The sequence below is a fragment of the Castanea sativa genome, chromosome 3 (assembly GCF_040712315.1).
Source record: "Castanea sativa cultivar Marrone di Chiusa Pesio chromosome 3, ASM4071231v1".
Taxonomy (NCBI): Eukaryota; Viridiplantae; Streptophyta; class Magnoliopsida; order Fagales; family Fagaceae; genus Castanea; species Castanea sativa.
This window is the reverse complement of record NC_134015.1, coordinates 1215880-1233898: the sequence shown is the minus strand read 5'-3', so window position 1 is coordinate 1233898 and position 18019 is coordinate 1215880. Positions and strand designations below refer to the sequence as shown.

The window sequence follows — 18019 nt, the reverse complement described above, 5'->3', positions numbered from 1 at the left end:
TGCAACCTTACAATTCATAGGTTGTAAAAAAAAAAAAATTTAATTTTGTAGTTGTGTGTGAAGAGAAAAAGATAGTGGAATGAAAAAGAGAAATAAGAATACTTTTTATTATTTTATTAGGTAGTTTATATTATTTTATTAAGTTGTATGTAAAAGTAAAAAATGGGATGTAGGGTGAGTTGACCGCATCAGTCAATGCCAAATTGTGCAAAATACGAAAAATGGTTAATTTTACACATTTTAACAAAAAAAAAAAATGCTCACATCAGTGCTTGCAAAATTGTGCATATATACAAAAGTGCTATAGTAACCGTGCATATATGCACAATTACTGTAGCTTTGCATACTAATATTTTATTAATTTCACATTTCGCTCCTTTTCTCTCTCTCTCTCTCTCTCTCTCTCTCTCTCTCTCTCTCTCTCTCTCTCTCTCCTCCATCTGCAAAACCAACTCAACATCTTCTTTTCCTCATCATCTTATTTTTTCCTCTGATACACACAAACACACCCACACACACGAACACACCAACATACCCAACACCGCAAAATCAACACAGACCCACCATCCACACAGACCCAACACCGCAAAATCAACTAAAAATCAACCACAAATCAAACACACCACAAAATCAACCAAAAATCAAACACACCCACACACGGACACACCAACAGAGACAAAGAGCATTTTTGTGAACTTGTGACTGTGGGTTGGTGCTTGGAGGAGATTGGAATGTTTGGGTTGACCGGAACAAATCTCTATGGATCGAAGCTTGTGGATTGGCAAGTTTCAACCGCGGTGGATCGTAGCTTGTGACTGTAAACGGAGAGAGAGTTTCAGATGGGGAATGGAGAGAGAGAGTTGAGATAAATAATAATAAAAAGTTAGAAAAATGATTATTTAAATAAAATAAATGGTAAAATAGACAAACTGATGTGGGTGTTTTGTAAAAATTGGTGTGTAAAATTTTGTATTGACTGATGCGGTTGCTCTAAAATGAGTTGGTAAAATAGATAAAGTAGTATTTAAATATGCAAAATAGACTCTCTTTTTTTTTTCATCCTCATATGCTAGTGCTAGAAATGCTAACTAAAATATTTTAAAAATATTTAATTAGGAAATCAAATCAAAGGTAATATAAACAAACTAATAGTTTTGGATGTAACAATTGGACTCATAAAGTGTCCTCATAAAGGAAATGTTACAGTGCATTAAAGGAAAAATAGAATATAAAACACATGGTAATGTAGAAACATTTAATTAAAAAAATAATTAATGAGGAGATCAAACCAAACGTAACATAAACAAACTAATAATTATGGATGTAACATTAAAAGACAATGGTCAATTAATTAACACAAAACAATTAAAATGCAATATTGGCAGAAAAATTGGAAAAAAAAACGTTAAAATGCATATTTAATGCATTAGAGGAATGGATGAAATTAGATGCTTCTTCCAAATTCCATAGGAAGTTAAACGTTGATTAATCATAATCAAATTGGGGAAAACAATAGGAACAAAAGACTATATATATATATATAGAAATAAAATGTCAATTAGTAATCGTTAATTGGAAAACAACGAGACTGTCAAGACTTAGGAGTATAAAACAAAACAAATATGACAACACAGTGAACATGCTAAACATGGAATTGCTACCATAAAAATCCATCTTTAGGACAATAGGTGATGATCAATTGCTGAGTTATCTATTTTTCTTCTATAGTAGTTGTTTTTGGTCGTTTATTACTAACTAAATTCTCTTACATCATTTCATTTTATGATCACTAAAATTATATTTGATTTCATATAGGTCAAGGTTTTAGCAAATGGTCTTGAACATATATACATTCATCCACTTAGATGCATGTATTTGCATTTAATTGTAGAATTTTGATATTTTTTATATGAAGTAAGTAGTCAAATTTTCATGACCTCTCTTTCCCCTCAATTTTATATGTCCTTTCTCTTTTCCTTTTTACATGAGCGTTTTCTAACAACTATTATCATATTGTATGCCAACATGAATTGGATTTATTGTTAACCTTTTATGTTCAAGCTTGGTGCATCATAAAGAGGTTTGCTTTTCTTACAAATGTTCAACCCTCATAGTCATTATAACCATTTTTGAGGGGGAAAGTAAATTCTAACCCAAGATTTTGTCTACCCACTATTTTCTTAGCTTATTTCTTAAAATTTAAAATTGTGTGTTAGCTCCATCTTGCTAGGGTTTTTTTTTTTTTTTTTTTTTCCAAGATCATTGGTTTATATATAGTACTTTGGGCTAAAGTTGAAGTCCTTGAAGAATCAATCAAGAGGTGACTCCAAACCTACTAACATGAATCTTTAGAAAACAAAAGTAGTTGAGTTGATTTGGAAGAATCATTACTCTCTTAAAATCAATTAATATCTATGTAATTAAGCTAAGGGTCTAGTTAACAAACGTTATTAGGGAATTTGTTAATTGTTGCTTTGAGCATAAGGTAATGTTGTTATTTCTCTTTCTTTTTATAATCCATGTTAAAATAAACTTGAATATGCATAAACAATTTAATCAAGAATACATTTGTTCATTGCATGTTCTAATGAAAATTATACATTCTTAAGTTTTTTATTGGGTTGCATTTTTATACTTGTCTCACTATATTAAGTTATTGCAAAATATCAAAATGCATTATGTTTCCTTTCCATAAAAATAAAATTAAAATTAAAACAAAAAAAAAACTCTTACACAAATTTAAAACACTTTCAAATAACAAGTAAATACTGCTTAACTTACAAACTATATATTATACTATATTAATTATACATTGTTAGAAAATAATTATATTATTTTAAGATAGATTTGGGACTAATACTTATAAGTTTAATATGCCATTTTCGAATTTTCCTTTGGGACTAATATATATATATATATATATATATATATATATATATATATATATATATATATATATATATATATATATATAAGCTGAAGCGTAGAAGAGAGTACCCACAATCTCTCTCTCTCTCTCTCTCTCTCTCTCTCTCTCTCTCTCTCTACTTTGTTTTGGTAAATTTTTGTTCTTTCTTCTAACTCTAATTGAGGTTTATTTTTTTTTTTTAAAAGTGTTTTGGTATTATGTTTTTTTTTTCATTAAGTCTTCTCTCTCCATTTTATAGCTTTAGTTGAATTTTGGTTCGGGTTAATACCTAGTTTTTTTTTTTTTTTTTTTAGAATTTGGAATTTGAGTTTATATTAAAACACAATCTACATGGTTAAGAATATGAATAGGCCTACCAATTGTTCGAGTAATAAATTATTATAAAGTCAATCTATTATTTATTTAGTTTTATTTTAATTTCAGTTAAGATAAAATTATAATTTTGTGATAAGTTTTGATTATCATGATAATTTCCTTATTTTTTAAGAGATGAGAAATTTAAATAATAAATTTGAAACTTATAAACTTTAGTTGTATATTAGACAAATATAACACATTACAACAGAAATTAGAAAAATGTAGTTCACCTTAAAAAAATATTAATCAAACACATAAAAAATAATAGAATTATATATTTGTAGAGATAAAAATATCAAAAAAATACTTGTAGAAATTTTTTTTATTAAAAAAAGTAGACAATACTTAAAAATAAAAGTTTTATTATATATTTATATAATCAACAAATTGTAGTAAAAAGTTGTATTACACAAAATAATACCCTAGAAGAACTCTACTAGGAATTAGGAAGTAAAAATCAGATCACAACAATATTTTAAATTTTGTTGTCCGTGGGTTGATGAGAAGCTTCCTTTTTTTTTTTTTTTTTTTTTTTTTTGAGAAAATGAAAAAGATGTCATCAGTGTGAACAGGTCATGAACCGCGGGGACTTCATTGACCATATGAGCAGCTTCTATTTGGTTTCTCCTTTCATCAACCATTTACTCTTTCAGTCTATTGTTTTATCCATCAAACTTCAATTTCCAATTCTTCTCAAAAGAAGAAAAAGAAAAATAAATCAATTTCCAATTATGGATTGGGCGGATTGGGTCCAACAAGTTTCAGAAATTAAGACACAGCTTTTTTCAATGATCACTTCAGAGTTCAAGTTGATTGCAAATGTTAAGGAAGAGGTCCCAAAGCTTGAAACCAAATTCCGTACCATTCAGGCAGTGCTCAACGATGCAGAGAAAAGGCGAGTGAAGGAGGAAGCTATGAAGCTTTGGTTAGATAAGCTCAAAGACGTATCCAACCAGATGAAGAGCGTGTTGGATAAGTGGAACACGGCCGCCAAGACCGTAGAAGATAATGAGAAAAAAGATGAGGAAGAAGAAGCTGCAACTGGTACTGCTAAGAGGAGGAAGGTATGGCCTCTCTTCAACTTTGATTTTTCAGTTACTAGTCTTCTTCAGCATCGTGATATTGCTCATAAGATAGAAGAACTTAATTGTAAATTTGATGAGATTATCAAAGAAAGAGACACATGTGGGTTTGAGCTGACAAGGAGCATTGAAGAAGTTGAACGACCAAAAACTACTTCCTTTGTTGATTTGTCTGAAATAAAAATTCCATGTCGTGAAGAAGAAACAGATCCCCGCATCATCTCTTTAGTGGGCTTGGGTGGTAGTGGAAAAACAACTCTTGCCCAAGTAGCCTACAATGATCGTGAGGTGCAAGCTCATTTTCAAAAAAAAAAATGGGTTTGTGTTTCTGATCCTTTCGATCAATGCAAGGTTGCCAAAGCAATCCTTGAATCTATTGATCGTCAAACACCTAACATGACTACATTGGAAGGTCTATTGCATGGAATTTGTAACAAAATTAGGGGAAAAAAGTTTTTTCTTGTTTTAGATGATGTGTGGACTGAAGACTTCACAATGTGGGAGCCATTCAGAATTACACTCAGATCTGGTGTGCAAGGCAGTAGAATTCTAGTCACCACACGCAAAGTTAAAGTTGCAGAGATGATGGGAAGTGCACGTAAGATTGATTTGGGTGTATCGCCTGATGATCCAGTTGAAGAACCTTCACGTGAGTCTTGAAATACATTGCTAGGGAAGGGTTGAGATTGCACAACTCAAGAAGAATATGAACAAAAATGTCACAAAAGAAACTCTTATTGTTAAGTGACAAAATGGTTTTGTATCAAGATGCATTCCTATTGAATAATAAAGATACAATTATGCCTTAATTTGTTTAAAGTATACATTTATATTTGTGGAGAGAAGAAAATGAGGATGAGTAGGCATTCTGAATGGTCCGATGGTGCCGAGATTATTAGATTATTCAAGTCCCTTAAATTTGTAAAACAATGAAGTTTTAGTTCCTAATAATGGTTCCTAGTAGAGATGAAAGACTTTGACTACAAATAGACGGTAATACAATTACGTCTCTTGCCACACATATATAAGACATTAGAAATGATGGACAATGTTTGAAAGATTGACAATAATTACCCATCTTGTATTTGGGACTAGTGATTAAGATCTGGGAAGTAAATGTTGTGTTAAAATAACGACTAAGGGCAAGAGTGAATTTTTATTTTTATAAAAAAAACTACTTTTTTTGTTGGCTATAGATGTTAGAAGTTCTAATCTAATTTATTTTTTTTGACCTATTCATATGATGTTAGTGCATTTATCTTGTAATGTTGGGGAGGTTGAGTTATTTAAAAAATTCTTGATTAGATTTATAGCACACTAATGAATGGGGTGTCAAAATTAGAGGAGCACTCTTTACGAATTTCATCTACATAAGTGTGGAAGTGGGCTTACTTTCTATGGAAGTGAGGTGATTTCTAAATAACCATCTTACCCCTAGTATTTGTCGATAAAAACAAACCCTAAGTGCTTATAGAAAATGCTGGCGCTACAAAACTAGGTAAAAGATCATGCATTACACATCTATTAGGGTAAATAAAAAGGAGACTTTAAAGTTGTGCTCTATGCTTAAAGTGTCAAACCTCTAAGTATGCACATGTAAAAATGATTGAAAATGACGTTTAGAAGATGTGGGAGTTACATGGTGTAAATTTTTAGGTGATAGTCCCCATTAAGTCATTATGATGTTGGGTAAGAGTGACATTGTTTAGATTTTCTATGTCATCTCGCAGCTTTTCACACACTTTACATATATTCTTTGCTACAATTGGTACATTGTCATGCACCAAACGTGAATAAGGTCCAAAGAGCATGAGATATCTATTTGTTCAACTTGTGCAGGGATTTTTCTATAACCTTGATAAAATTGTTTTAACTAAAAAATAATATTCTGCTCATTTTGAGACAATCCATAACGAAATTAAACAAAATGCAACCATTTATAAAGAAAATGCAACATAATATTTATAAATGGTTGAAAGTACCTATTCTAAATTTGCTTTTAGATATTATATAGATTATTTGCTTTTAAAGAAGCAACGTATTTGATATGACTTTTGAGATTCAATTGTTTGATAGTGTCCAAATAACAGATTCAATAATTTGAAAGTGTCCAAATCAAACTCTTACAACATTCAATAGTTTGATAGGCTTCAAATCGAAGACTTGAGGAACTCAAACACAAGATGAAAACTAGAAAGTGTAAACAAACTTTGAATGAACTAAGTCTTTGTTTTTGTTATGGTATTAGGTGATAAATAGCATTCACACGTGTTTTGAGGGAAAATTCTCATGAAATAGTCTCATAAGATACTTTTCCAAAATATAGAGCACTAATGCACACACCCTAAATCAATACATATTCAATAGTCAATACATGAAAATGAAATCTTGAGAACCTGCAATAAATTGATTTGTACTTTGAATCCAATATGTCACCATAGAAGTTGAGTTGCATTCCAAGCTTCTGAATCTGAAAGCATATCCGTTTAGATTGTGCAACTGATATTAGTTAGTGTGTGTCCATTCCCACCAAGGTTTTTGGGTTGCTCCCTATCTCAAGTGAGATTCTACTTGTTTGACTTGTATCACCCTCCGGCTGCTACTAGGAGCAACTAGTAAACCATATTGGCAAGTAATATACCATCATTTCCAAATGAGTTAGGATTGTCATGAAAAATGAGGAAGAAATGTCACAAGAAGAATATATCTTATCATAAAATACTAAAACCTCGAAATTTATTTCTCATATACACAAATGTAGGTACGTGAGAAGAGTTTTAGAAAAATTTATGGTTTAAATCAAAATTAGATAAAATTTATGTAACTTATGCCAACAAGCTTTTTCATTAATCACCAACTAAGGAAGAAAATCATTCAAGGCGAAAGCATCAAAGGCTGTTATATATGAGTGGTCGATAATGTTTTTGCTGGAAATAATGTCATCAAACATTGAAGATGCATGCATTAGAGGAATAATAATACAAACACCTCTTATTTTCAACTCTTCTTATGGTTGATAAAAACATCATCCCAAATTGATAAGATAGTACCATTGTGGTCATTATGAGCAACACTCTAGAAATTTGAATCCAAAATTTTCATTAATGGTCTCAACAATTAAAATGTAAAACAAAAAATCCCTCAAGCCTTTAGTATATCAATGGCACATACTTATATATACTGCATTATATCATCATATTGATTTAAAAAAATAAATCAGACAGCATAAAGAGAACTTGGCCCCCAATCCCCCACCAAACAAGGCCATAATTGAGCTTAATATATACTCATTACTTGGACAAGGCTTTGCTTGTGCTGATTTGCCCTCCCAATGAGGAATTTTCCAATGCCATGCTTGCTTGAATAAATTTACCATTTTTGGGATATAAAACAATGTCTTCAAGTTGTCTAAATTGAACCAAGCATGTAGCGAGTCAACAGATCAATATTAAATGTTTGCTGGAATGTGAATACAATCAGCCATCATAGTGAATGGTACGCTGAAACTAGAGCTTGATCATAAATTATAGAATCACCTATGCAAAATCTTAAATCTTCATTTAGAAGTTGGTCCATATGCATTGTCTTTTCTCTTGTTTTTTCATATATATTTTTATTATATTTTCTTGCATAAAAAGTCTTGGTGTGCGAAACTAGTGGGCAGGCAAACAAGTAGAAAGATTATTGAAGAAGTGGGCAGAACATTTCCTTCTCCAATTATATATAATGAAGAATATTTAACAAGTAGAAAGATCTCAATCACGCAATACCTCTTGCATTTCTTATGGATATCTCAATTTTCTTCCTTGTTCTATGTCTGCTACAACTCTTCCTCTATCTTCCTCTAGTACACTAGACACTCTTAGAGGCACATCTCTATCAGTTGAGAAACCAACTGACAAATTGGTTTCAGCAAATGGTGAATTCTCTGCCGGGTTTCCCTATTGGAGATAATGCCTTTTGCTTTGCCAGATGGTTAAACAAGTCCTCAACTCCCACAGTTGTTTGGACAATTTTCAACAGTATAGACAACTCTTCTCCAATAGGCTTAGACTGCATAAGTTTTACAAATGAGGTCATTGATTTAGGATGAAGGAGAGAAAACAGAAAACACACTTATGGGTAAAGCCTGAGAAATGAAAAGTTTCAACTATAGGTTTATTATTGCCGATCCAATGGAAATTTTTTACTTTTAAAAGCAAAATGATTTTATCAATGGACAATAATGGGCAAACTTCTCTTCTATTGCCCTTTTCTAGAAAAGAACAATTATACTTGTAATGGTTAAGCTTTTCTAACCTCCATCCATCCCAACATCAATCAGGTGTTTGATTCCCCACCCATGAATTCTAGGCTTCTAGCAATTTCTTGATAGTGTACAAAATATTGAAAATCTTGGAAAGTTCTTTTGTATGCTGGATATGAGACCATTATTTCAATGAGACATTTTATGTAAGACAATTATTTATATGAACATTATGTAAAAGCAGGCTTGGACTAGACCTCTAATCCCCGGTAAGTTGCTATTCATTCACTATGAATTTAAACTCACATAAACACAGCAGAATGACATTGAACAATATTTATAGTAATGATACAAAATTCGTAATGATAATTACATAATTATATTGTTCTACTTCTCAGATAATATAAAAGGGCCAACAGAAAAGCACATTATGAGAAAAATAAGACTTAATAGGTACCTGTCAAGATGAGATATGCAGTACCAGTCTACCAGAACCCAGAGCTTATTTGGTTCATGTACTTGGAAAATAAGTTGCTGACTGTGCATGAAGGCTGAAGCCACGAACTCAGGAAATAGTATAGGCATTTGAACTGCAAAAGAAAGACAAGATAACTAAACAACAAAGGTCTTTAACTCTTTATGCACATAGTCACCATCAATTTTGATGTTTTGAAACAATAGCAAGCAATTTAAATTTTGTTTTTTACATTTATTTGCAAATACCAGACGTTGTTCATCTCAACAAAAAAAAGAAAAAAAAAAATCAAATGTTGATTGTTGAATGAAATTTATTTTTCATCACAATCGTGTGAAAAAAAAATCATTTCACGGTAAAAAAAAAAAAAAAAAAAAAAACAGATAAGTAAATGAGAGTTGCAATTTCAATTTGGAGGTACTATTATATGTTGAGTACAAAAAAGTCAATGATATAAGTATATATATATTTTGACTTCAATTCTCCTACCAAGAACACTGATGCTACAACTGCTCGGAAATTTTAATATAATAGAGGTCATACTAGTAGACAAACGATGGGCAGAAAACAGAGGACATGAAGGCTAAAAAGGACGAAATTGGAGGTCAATCTTTCAGATCATCATCACTATAAAACCCACCGCTATAGCGGACAACACCATTCTCCATGCTTGTAAGTTCTATCATGAGTTTTTTTACTATGTTAATTACCCGTCTATGATTTGAATCATAGTATCATACCGACAGATTAATGCAGCAAAAGAAACCAAAAAATTGTAAGTCAAATAAAGAATCTAATACAGAATCAGATCAATATTTGAAGTACTCTGAGAACATTTGGACATATTAGTATGTAAAGTGGGAATACTTACTTCCTAGGCAGTTCAGAATCCTTGCTTGCATCTCCAATTGCTTGCTGAACTTCCTTTTTCTGTCCTCAAAGCTCCCACATATAGTGTGGATTGATTCCTATGGCTGGGATAGAGCTCCCTTCTAAACTACTCTTCTATTATGATTTTCTAGAAAAGAGCAAAGACACTTGCACTGTGTAAGATCTTTTAAACTGCATTTGGAGATCAATCTAAGGATTTGATTCCCCACCTAGAAATTCTACCAAATTCACAGTAAGTACACCATTCTCAATAATATACAAAATATTTTGTGTACTGGATGTAAGCCCATTATTGTAATGTAACATTATATGGACTTGAGCCGAAAGGCAAACTGGTATTATTTGACAAAATTTTACTAATTGTGTTAGATTGAGATAAATCAATTCACGAGGTCTAAAAAAGAAGAGCTAGATATTCTTAAATTGACAAATCAATATGGAAAAGGGAAGCTTTGACTAGACCTCTTAATCCCCTGTAATTTGCAACTTGTTGATTATGATTTAAAACTTAGATAACCACATGGTGGAATGATGTTTGAACAATTGTTTTACTGACTTATCAAAAAAAAATGTTTGAGCAATTTTACGGTAATAATATAGAAATTCAAAAAAGAGATTACAAACACATACAAATCTATTGTTGTACATTTTAGATAACATGAATAATCTATCAAAAAAGAAATAAGAAAAGAAGAATAAAAATGCAAACCTTGAATGCATGTCCAATGATGAGGAGAAAACAGACGACATTAAAGCTTCAACAGATTAAATTGGAGGCCAATCGTTCAGATCATCATCACTGTGGAACACAACACCATTCTCCATGCTTATAACTTCAACCACGGGCTGTGCCCAGCTTAATTAGCTTCATCTGTGATTTATATGAGGAGTGACAACCATACCAATAAATTAAGGTAGAGAAAGATAAAATAAACTAAATAGTTGCATGCCAGATAGAGAACCTATTAAGGCATCAAAGCAATACTTGAAGGACAAATTTGGGAAATTTGTTCCTTGGAAATACTTGTATGTAAAACAGGAAAACTTACTTCCACGGAAGTTCAAAATCCTTTCTCGCATCCCCAAGTTATTGCTGAACATCCTTTCTCTGTCATTAGGATCTGGTGGCTGCAATTCAGGGCTTATTCAAGGTAACAAGCATCACTAAAAGTAAGAAGTTTGCAAAGAAAACATAATGCTTTAAATGATTAGAATAATATACTTTTAATCACAATGGGCAGCAATGGTAATGATCTAAAATAAATATAAGGCCTAGAGGCCTAACCTCTATTTCAAGGAGACATAACGCGTTAAGAGGAATTTCAAGTCTAAGCATTAAACTAGGGGTGAGCATCATGAGCCATACATGAGCAAATCCAAAGAGTAGTTAGCAATGCTTTCTCTTTCTTTTTACATTTTTATAAATTTTTGGGTGACTAGTTGTACAGATTATTTCCAACGGAAGAATGTCAATTACTACAGTGGACTTCACTACTATGCATTAGATGTTGAAAACCCACTTACAAACATTAGAATCAACAAAAACCAGCATCTTATTCAACTCCTTTGCAAGATGAGCATAAAAATAACCCAAAAAGTATAATTCCAATTCCTACAACATAACAGAGTCATCAAAGATTGTATGCAAAGGAGAAGCAACAAAAAGTATGGATTTGAAAATCAAACAAACAAAATGGAAATTAAGGGAAAAATATATCATCTACCATATCAGGGTCTCTCTCTCTAAGATAGATCTTGTGTCTGTGTCCAGTGCTTAAAATAAAAATCACAAGCATATCTTGAATTTTAATTCCAAAGGGATTGTGATGGTTAATTAATCCAATAAATGAAGCCAAAGTATTTGTAACATCTGCATATCTACTGGTGCTGGCTTCTCATACTTTGCACTCTCCCATGCCCATGAAACATTTAAGCCTCTGAAAAAAGCAAAAAGCACGAAATATTTACTTAGGAACTTGATAGATAGCAAGTACATAACCCTATAACATCAAGACTAGATGATTAACAAGTATAGGTTTGAGCTATGAGGGCACCCCACTTTCTTCTTAAAAAAAAAATTATTACCAGTTGAATATAAGAAGGCTTCCAAAACTAAATGATAAATGGAAGACTGAGTAGAGCTATAAAAAATTTAAATAGTTTGCTTATCATATGTCACAATTTAAGATGGACTGCTAAAGAAAACCAGATGACAGGTTAAGCTTGTTGGCAGCATCTTTGAATGGATAACAGGGCTTTTTTTTTGTTATAAGCATTGGGTTTTTTGTACGTGAAGCCTTTCCAATTTCTCTTTCTCTGAATTATCTATTTCACTCACTACCTACCTATCTTAGTTTTGAGTTTGGATAATGTTTACAATGAATGAGGCCAAATGAGGAAAAAACATTTTGCATGATGTTCTGAATGGATAAGACCAAAACATTCCTGCAACCTTAAGGGTCGGAATAAAAAATATTGAACATGGATTAAAAAGAAAATGCAATGGCATCAAAAGAAGAACATAGAGTTACCTATATGTGAAATAGAATTGAACGGCCCAAAGAAAACAATTGTAATATGGCTTCATTACCTTCTTTTTTGTTGAACATATTACTTACTAATTGGGGTCTGTCCATATTTTAATGTCAATCCAAAATTGGGCAACTGCTGATGGGAAAAAACAAGAGAGGCATTTCTCAGCTCATTCCCTCCACTCCTGGTGGTAACATTCCATTCTCCCCAACACCCTACACACCTTTGTACTAGATCTCCTAAATCTGTAACACTAAGCCAAGAAAATTAGCACACTAGATTTCATACCCTAACAAGTAATAGTGGAAATTACATAAGTTGAAAATTGGTCATTTGCCTAGCTCACCTTTCATCAGCCACCATATAATATGGATTACTCAGGAGATGGCCATGATACACTTCTTTGCTGCAGAATGAACTGATAAAGGAGTATCTATTGTAGTGCTTTCTAAAATGTGCATCCATGAGTGACACCTTGCTTCAGAAAAAAATGTACTTCCCCAAATCTGATGTTTGGTTGAAATAAGGCCAAAAGAAAATTAGTTATTCAGCATGAGGTTTTTAAAGATGGAGAAAATTATAAGTAGAACAGAAAGATGATTAAGCAGAAATATCAAGATGTGCCTTATGGTAGAAGAGTACATAATCCAAGGTATTTTGTCTCCTCTTCTTGCCTAAATCCCTGATGGTCACCATGTGCACTTCACACACTTCCATGTAACGAAATACTTCAAACTCTGAGACAAGAAATAAGTATACAATATTACTTTATAAATAGATAACTTGCATGTACCTAACCCTATAACTTTAAAACTTGATAATTAACAAAAAAAAATTTATGCTTTGAATGCCCCTCTTTCTTCTTTATAGTAGTATTACTCATAGAATTGCTATACCCAATGCACAAAAATCATGTTGTGGAGGGTACTTACCATTGCACCATGGTCTGTCTTCTAGTGTTACTCATAAAATGAAGAAATAATAATTTTCTAGCACTGATAAACAAAGAGAAAAGATTATGTACAAATGTTACTAGCATCTTTGAAGTCATGACAGAGCTTTCTACAAAAAGCCCTACGATATGACGTTAAGATTGAATGAGGGCCAAAGAGAGAAATTTTTTACATGATGTCTAGACTAAAGGAGAGCAAAAAATTCCTAGGGAATTCTTAGGTCGAAAAAAATAATTATTGACCATGGAACAAAAAACAAATGCTGAAATAAATTAGAAAAAAAAAAAAAAAAGAAAGAACAGAGTAACTATGGGCAACAATATATAGGAAATTTGCACTGATCCTATCTTCTCCCCTCCACCTTTTACGGCGCCCTTTTCAAAATGGGCAACTATGGATTGCAACAAATAGCAAGTATTTATCAAATTTTCCCACTCTTCCCCATCTTCATTGACAAGAAACACATCACTAACACTAGAAATCTATGCTCATCCAGATTCAAGCTTTTAAAGTTGTAACATCAAAGCCTGAAGATTAGCAACTATACATTCACGCCCTCAAAATTAAGGATAGAAGGTTGCATAAGTTGTAGATAAGCAACTATACATTCAGTCTGGGTTCTTTTTAAAAAAAAAAAAAAAAAAAATTCTTCCTTAACATTCACCATCATTGGTGATGGTGTCGTTGTGAGTTTGGCCTAAATTTGACAAAGTTGCTAGTAATTTCTTTGGTGAGAGCTTTTGAGAGATAATTAAAATAATAAATTGATGTTTCAGCCAAATGACAGAAGTAGCAGAAGAGGAAGAAGTTACCATTTATTGGTTCAGACTTGCTCACACACAGATTTCAAGATTTCATCTACATGCCCTTAATAAAACCATTGCTGACAGTGTCGTTGTGAGTTTTGCCAGAATTTGATAAAATTACGTAAGGTCATTGTTTATTTCCCTGAAATCAAGAAAATGAGCAAGACCCATATAAATATTAAAAAGCAAATGAATTAGAAAGAGGATGAAATAAGTAGGAAACAGTTACCGTTCCATATCAGAATCCAAGGACACTTCAAAATTCAATAAAAAGTTACTATCCCTAAAGAAAACCATATGAGTTATTTGAGATTAGTGTACCGAAATCAAGAAAATGAGCAAGACCCATATACATATTAAACCGCAAATGAAATAGAAAGAGGTAGGTATTTGAATTTAGTTGTTTACTTTTAAATGCAAATGAGTTAAAATTTGGTGACTCTGTTCATTTGATTTGTCTATCTAAAATTCCAACCTTTTACTTTTCAATTATTTGTGAAATTTTATTGAACCCATCAAGCAATTTTGGATACATCACAATATAGTTGAATCTAAGCAACAACAATAAACCGCGCTAATTCAAATTTTTAGGAGAATATGTTAAATTCGTCAATCAGAAAATGAGCATATTTAATTGATAGGATTTGTTTTCAAAATAAAAGAAGAAGAAGAAGAAGAAGAAGAAGAAGAACGAGTTACCACGGAAATGCAGTTAATTTGATGATTGGGATGTGAGAAATGTTGTGCCAGTACTCTCCTCGGCAACGTTTCTCGATAATTGGACAGAAAAGGATCTCCAATTCCTTCAATGGAGTTGTACGCAGGAAATCCGGCAATGACTTTAAGTTTTCGCAGTTGCGAATTATCAACTTCAGTGGCATTATAGTAATACAGTCTTCGTCTTCTTTTCCTCCTTCTCTCATTCCTCCAATCCATTCTTCCCACTTGTACAAACCATCAAATTTGAGATATTTCAAATTTGGGAATATTTTTATGTCTTCTTTCTTGTTTTCAGATTCTATTCCCAAAAATTCAACTCCCACTTTTTTCAAACTCCTCGCATCCTCTATAGTTAATGATTCGAGGCACGGAATCTTCCCCAATGGAGGCAAACTTATTAACTCTGTGGCGAAAGCGAGATAAAGCTCTTTCAAATTGGTTAAAGACGCCAACCAAATAGGAGACATTGTGCTGCCCTGGTACCAACAAATGCGTAACTTCTCCAAGTCTTGAGGTGGCTCTAACGCATTTAAAATTGATACTTTACTCTCAATTCTTCTATTATTTGGAGCTAAGGCAATCAGAATATCCTCTTTAAAAAATAGAGACAAATCACGGAGGTGAGTTAAATTTTTTAATTCTTCAAATTTACATCCTTCGCTATCCTCATCACTTATGAGGACACCTTTTAATGTTCTAAGAGAAGTCAATCTTCCAATCCCTCTTGGAATCACTAAATTATATCCAATAAGAAGTCTTAAGTTAATTAATTTACCTATCCCTTGCGGTAATATTCTAGGCTGAGACATAGGATCACACTTAAGCTTCAAAAATTGTAAATTGCATAGATTACATATAGTTTCAGGCAACACCCATTTGTTATGAGATAAAGGCATTTCGCACCCATGCAAATCAAGATATCTTAAATGTATTAAGTTTCCTATTGTATCCGGAAGTTCCATTCTTAATTGCAAAGTTAATACTCGTAAATGGCTAAAATTCTGGACTAAATTGGACATGTTATAATCATTATGACTAAAAAAGATGGCAGTGCGTAGATTTTTGGATCTATTAGTAGATGGAGGAAATTGGGATCCTGTTGAATATCCCAAATGGCGAGCTTCAGTAATTGACTGTGCAAAGTCATGTACTATATCATGCATTTTGTACCTCTTGAAAATATGTAAATATTCCCTGCATTCTTGGAAGAAAGAGCGAATGACTAAAATTTCAAAGTATTCTCGTGCCATGATTTCCACCTCCATATTTCCCTTTGACTCAACAAACCCGTGTGCTGTCCACGTATATACCAACTCACTAACATCAAAGAGATGGTCTTTCGGAAAGATAGCACAATATGAGAAACACCGTTTCAATGGTGATGACAAATCAAAATAACTCAGTAACAATGGTGCAAAAAGACCTCTTTCAGCATCTTCTAATTCCCACAAATTGTTACTCAAAACATTCCTCCATTCTTCTCTACTTTTCTTAAAGCGCATGAGACTCCCCATTGTCTTTGCAGCAAGGGGCAAACCTTTGCACTTCTTTGATATTTGTTTGCCAAAGTCTTCTAGTTGCTCACATTGCTGAGGACCCTTATCAAAAAATGCTATTTTACTAAACACCAACCAACAATCTTCCTCAGATAAGTCCTCCAACTTGATCGTATTTGCACTTTCCATCATCTTCGCAACTTGGTCTTTACGTATGGTGACTAGAATTCTACTACTTTGAGAACCACAATTTTTGAGTGCATCTCTAAATGGCTTCCACATTGCAAAGTCTTCAGTCCACAAATCATCAAAGACAAGAAAAAACTTCTTTCCCCCAACTTTATCACAAATTCTATCTAGTAGACTTTGCAATGCAGTCAAGTTGGAGGATTGACATTCAATAGATTCAAGGATTTCTTTGGCAACCTTGCACTGATCGAAAGGATCCGAAACACAAACCCACACTTTTATCTCAAAATGAGTTTGCACCTCCTGATCATTGTAGGCTAATTGGGCAAGAGAAGTTTTTCCAATACCGCCCATGCCCACCAATGAGATTACATGGGGGTGTTTATCTTTTTCAGTACCCTTGCCCAATAGGGTGCTCACTAGATCATTTTTAACCTTATCACGACCAAGAATTTCAGACACATCAACATAAGAAGTAGTTTTTGGTCTCTCAACTACTTCTTCAATGGGGCTACTCAATTCAAACCCGTACATCTCCCTCTCTTTGTAAATCTCATCTAATTTTTCGTTAAGTTCTTGTATCTTATGAGCAATATCACGATGCGGTAAAAGATTAGGAACTGAGAAATTGAAGTTGGAGATGAGGGGCCATACCTTCCTCTTCTTAGCATTACTAGTTTCAGCTTTTTCTTTTTTTTCGAATTCTTTTTCTTGTTTCTCAATCTCTGCTTTGATCATGACAGTGTTCCACTCATCCAACGCGTCGTCGATCTCATACGATACGCCTTGGAGCTTATCAAACCAAAACTTCACAGCTTCCTCCTTCAGCTGCCTCTTCCCAGCATCATTGAGCACTGCCTGAATGGTACGGAATTTGGTTTGAAGCTTTTGGACTTCTTCCTTAACAGTTACAGTCAACTTGAACTCCGAAGAAATTAAAGAACCAAGCCGCTCCACGATAGCAGAAAGTAGAGCATCAGCCATACTTTGGAAATTGAAATTCGCTGGATAACACGAGATTGAAAAGTAGATGGTATCTCAGAATGGTTGATGGTTCAGGAGAAACGAAATAGTCTAGCTGCTCCAAGTACAATAATGAAGTTAAGGGCCCGCATACTGAAAAGTCTGATAGCAGAGCCACATACTGATAAATTTGACTTTTAATCTCACATTAATGGGCGGAGGCATGTATAAGGGGGGGGGGGGTGGTGGTGGGTGGATTTTAAAATTTTAAAATATATATATACAATTATTTTTATGTGCAAGCTTAATTTAGTCTACAAAAATCAGAGTTGATCCCTTTAAATTTTTGAATTAGTTCAATAATGCTCTTAAACAAAATA

At 32.8% G+C, this 18019-nt stretch overlaps 2 protein-coding genes and 1 long non-coding RNA gene across 4 annotated transcripts; 1 reads left to right on the top strand and 2 right to left on the bottom strand.

The window, feature by feature from the left end:
* Positions 1 to 3905: 3905 nt before the first annotated feature.
* Positions 3906 to 5132, top strand: LOC142627075 (disease resistance protein RGA2-like). The gene is made up of 2 exons (XM_075800874.1): positions 3906 to 4350; positions 4838 to 5132. The coding sequence occupies exons 1-2, from the start codon at positions 4018 to 4020 to the stop codon at positions 4919 to 4921; spliced, it is 417 nt and encodes a 138-aa protein (XP_075656989.1). The 5' UTR covers positions 3906 to 4017; the 3' UTR covers positions 4922 to 5132.
* A 3022-nt stretch (positions 5133 to 8154) lies between these two features.
* Positions 8155 to 10043, bottom strand: LOC142627079 (uncharacterized). The gene is made up of 3 exons (XR_012842756.1): positions 9961 to 10043; positions 9072 to 9204; positions 8155 to 8421 (listed from the first exon to the last, which is right to left on the bottom strand). It is a non-coding gene; the product is annotated as an uncharacterized LOC142627079 (long non-coding RNA).
* Positions 10044 to 13174: 3131 nt separating this feature from the next.
* Positions 13175 to 17723, bottom strand: LOC142627073 (putative disease resistance protein RGA3). Of its 2 annotated transcripts, XR_012842752.1 has the most exons (3): positions 14971 to 17723; positions 14278 to 14413; positions 13175 to 13249 (listed from the first exon to the last, which is right to left on the bottom strand). XR_012842752.1 is itself a non-coding variant. In XM_075800872.1 (2 exons), the coding sequence occupies exons 1-2, from the start codon at positions 17658 to 17660 to the stop codon at positions 14389 to 14391; spliced, it is 2715 nt and encodes a 904-aa protein (XP_075656987.1). In that variant the 5' UTR covers positions 17661 to 17723; the 3' UTR covers positions 14088 to 14388. The 2 variants fall into 2 exon arrangements, 1 of the variants encoding a protein (XP_075656987.1); XM_075800872.1 differs by lacking the exon at positions 13175 to 13249 and having other exon boundaries at positions 14088 to 14413.
* Between the last annotated feature and the right edge of the window lie 296 nt (positions 17724 to 18019).

Excerpts from the sequence above, each read along its gene's own strand:
- LOC142627075 (XM_075800874.1), top strand. The coding sequence starts at position 4,018 with ATGGATTGGGCGGATTGGGTCCAACAAGTTTCAGAAATTAAGACACAG. Across the intron at positions 4,351-4,837 it reads GTACTGCTAAGAGGAGGAAG|ATGATGTGTGGACTGAAGAC; the intron begins GTATGGCCTCTC and ends TTCTTGTTTTAG.
- LOC142627073 (XM_075800872.1), bottom strand. The coding sequence starts at position 17,660 with ATGGCTGATGCTCTACTTTCTGCTATCGTGGAGCGGCTTGGTTCTTTA. Across the intron at positions 14,414-14,970 it reads AAATTAACTGCATTTCCGTG|GGAAATAAACAATGACCTTA; the intron begins GTAACTCGTTCT and ends TCTTGATTTCAG.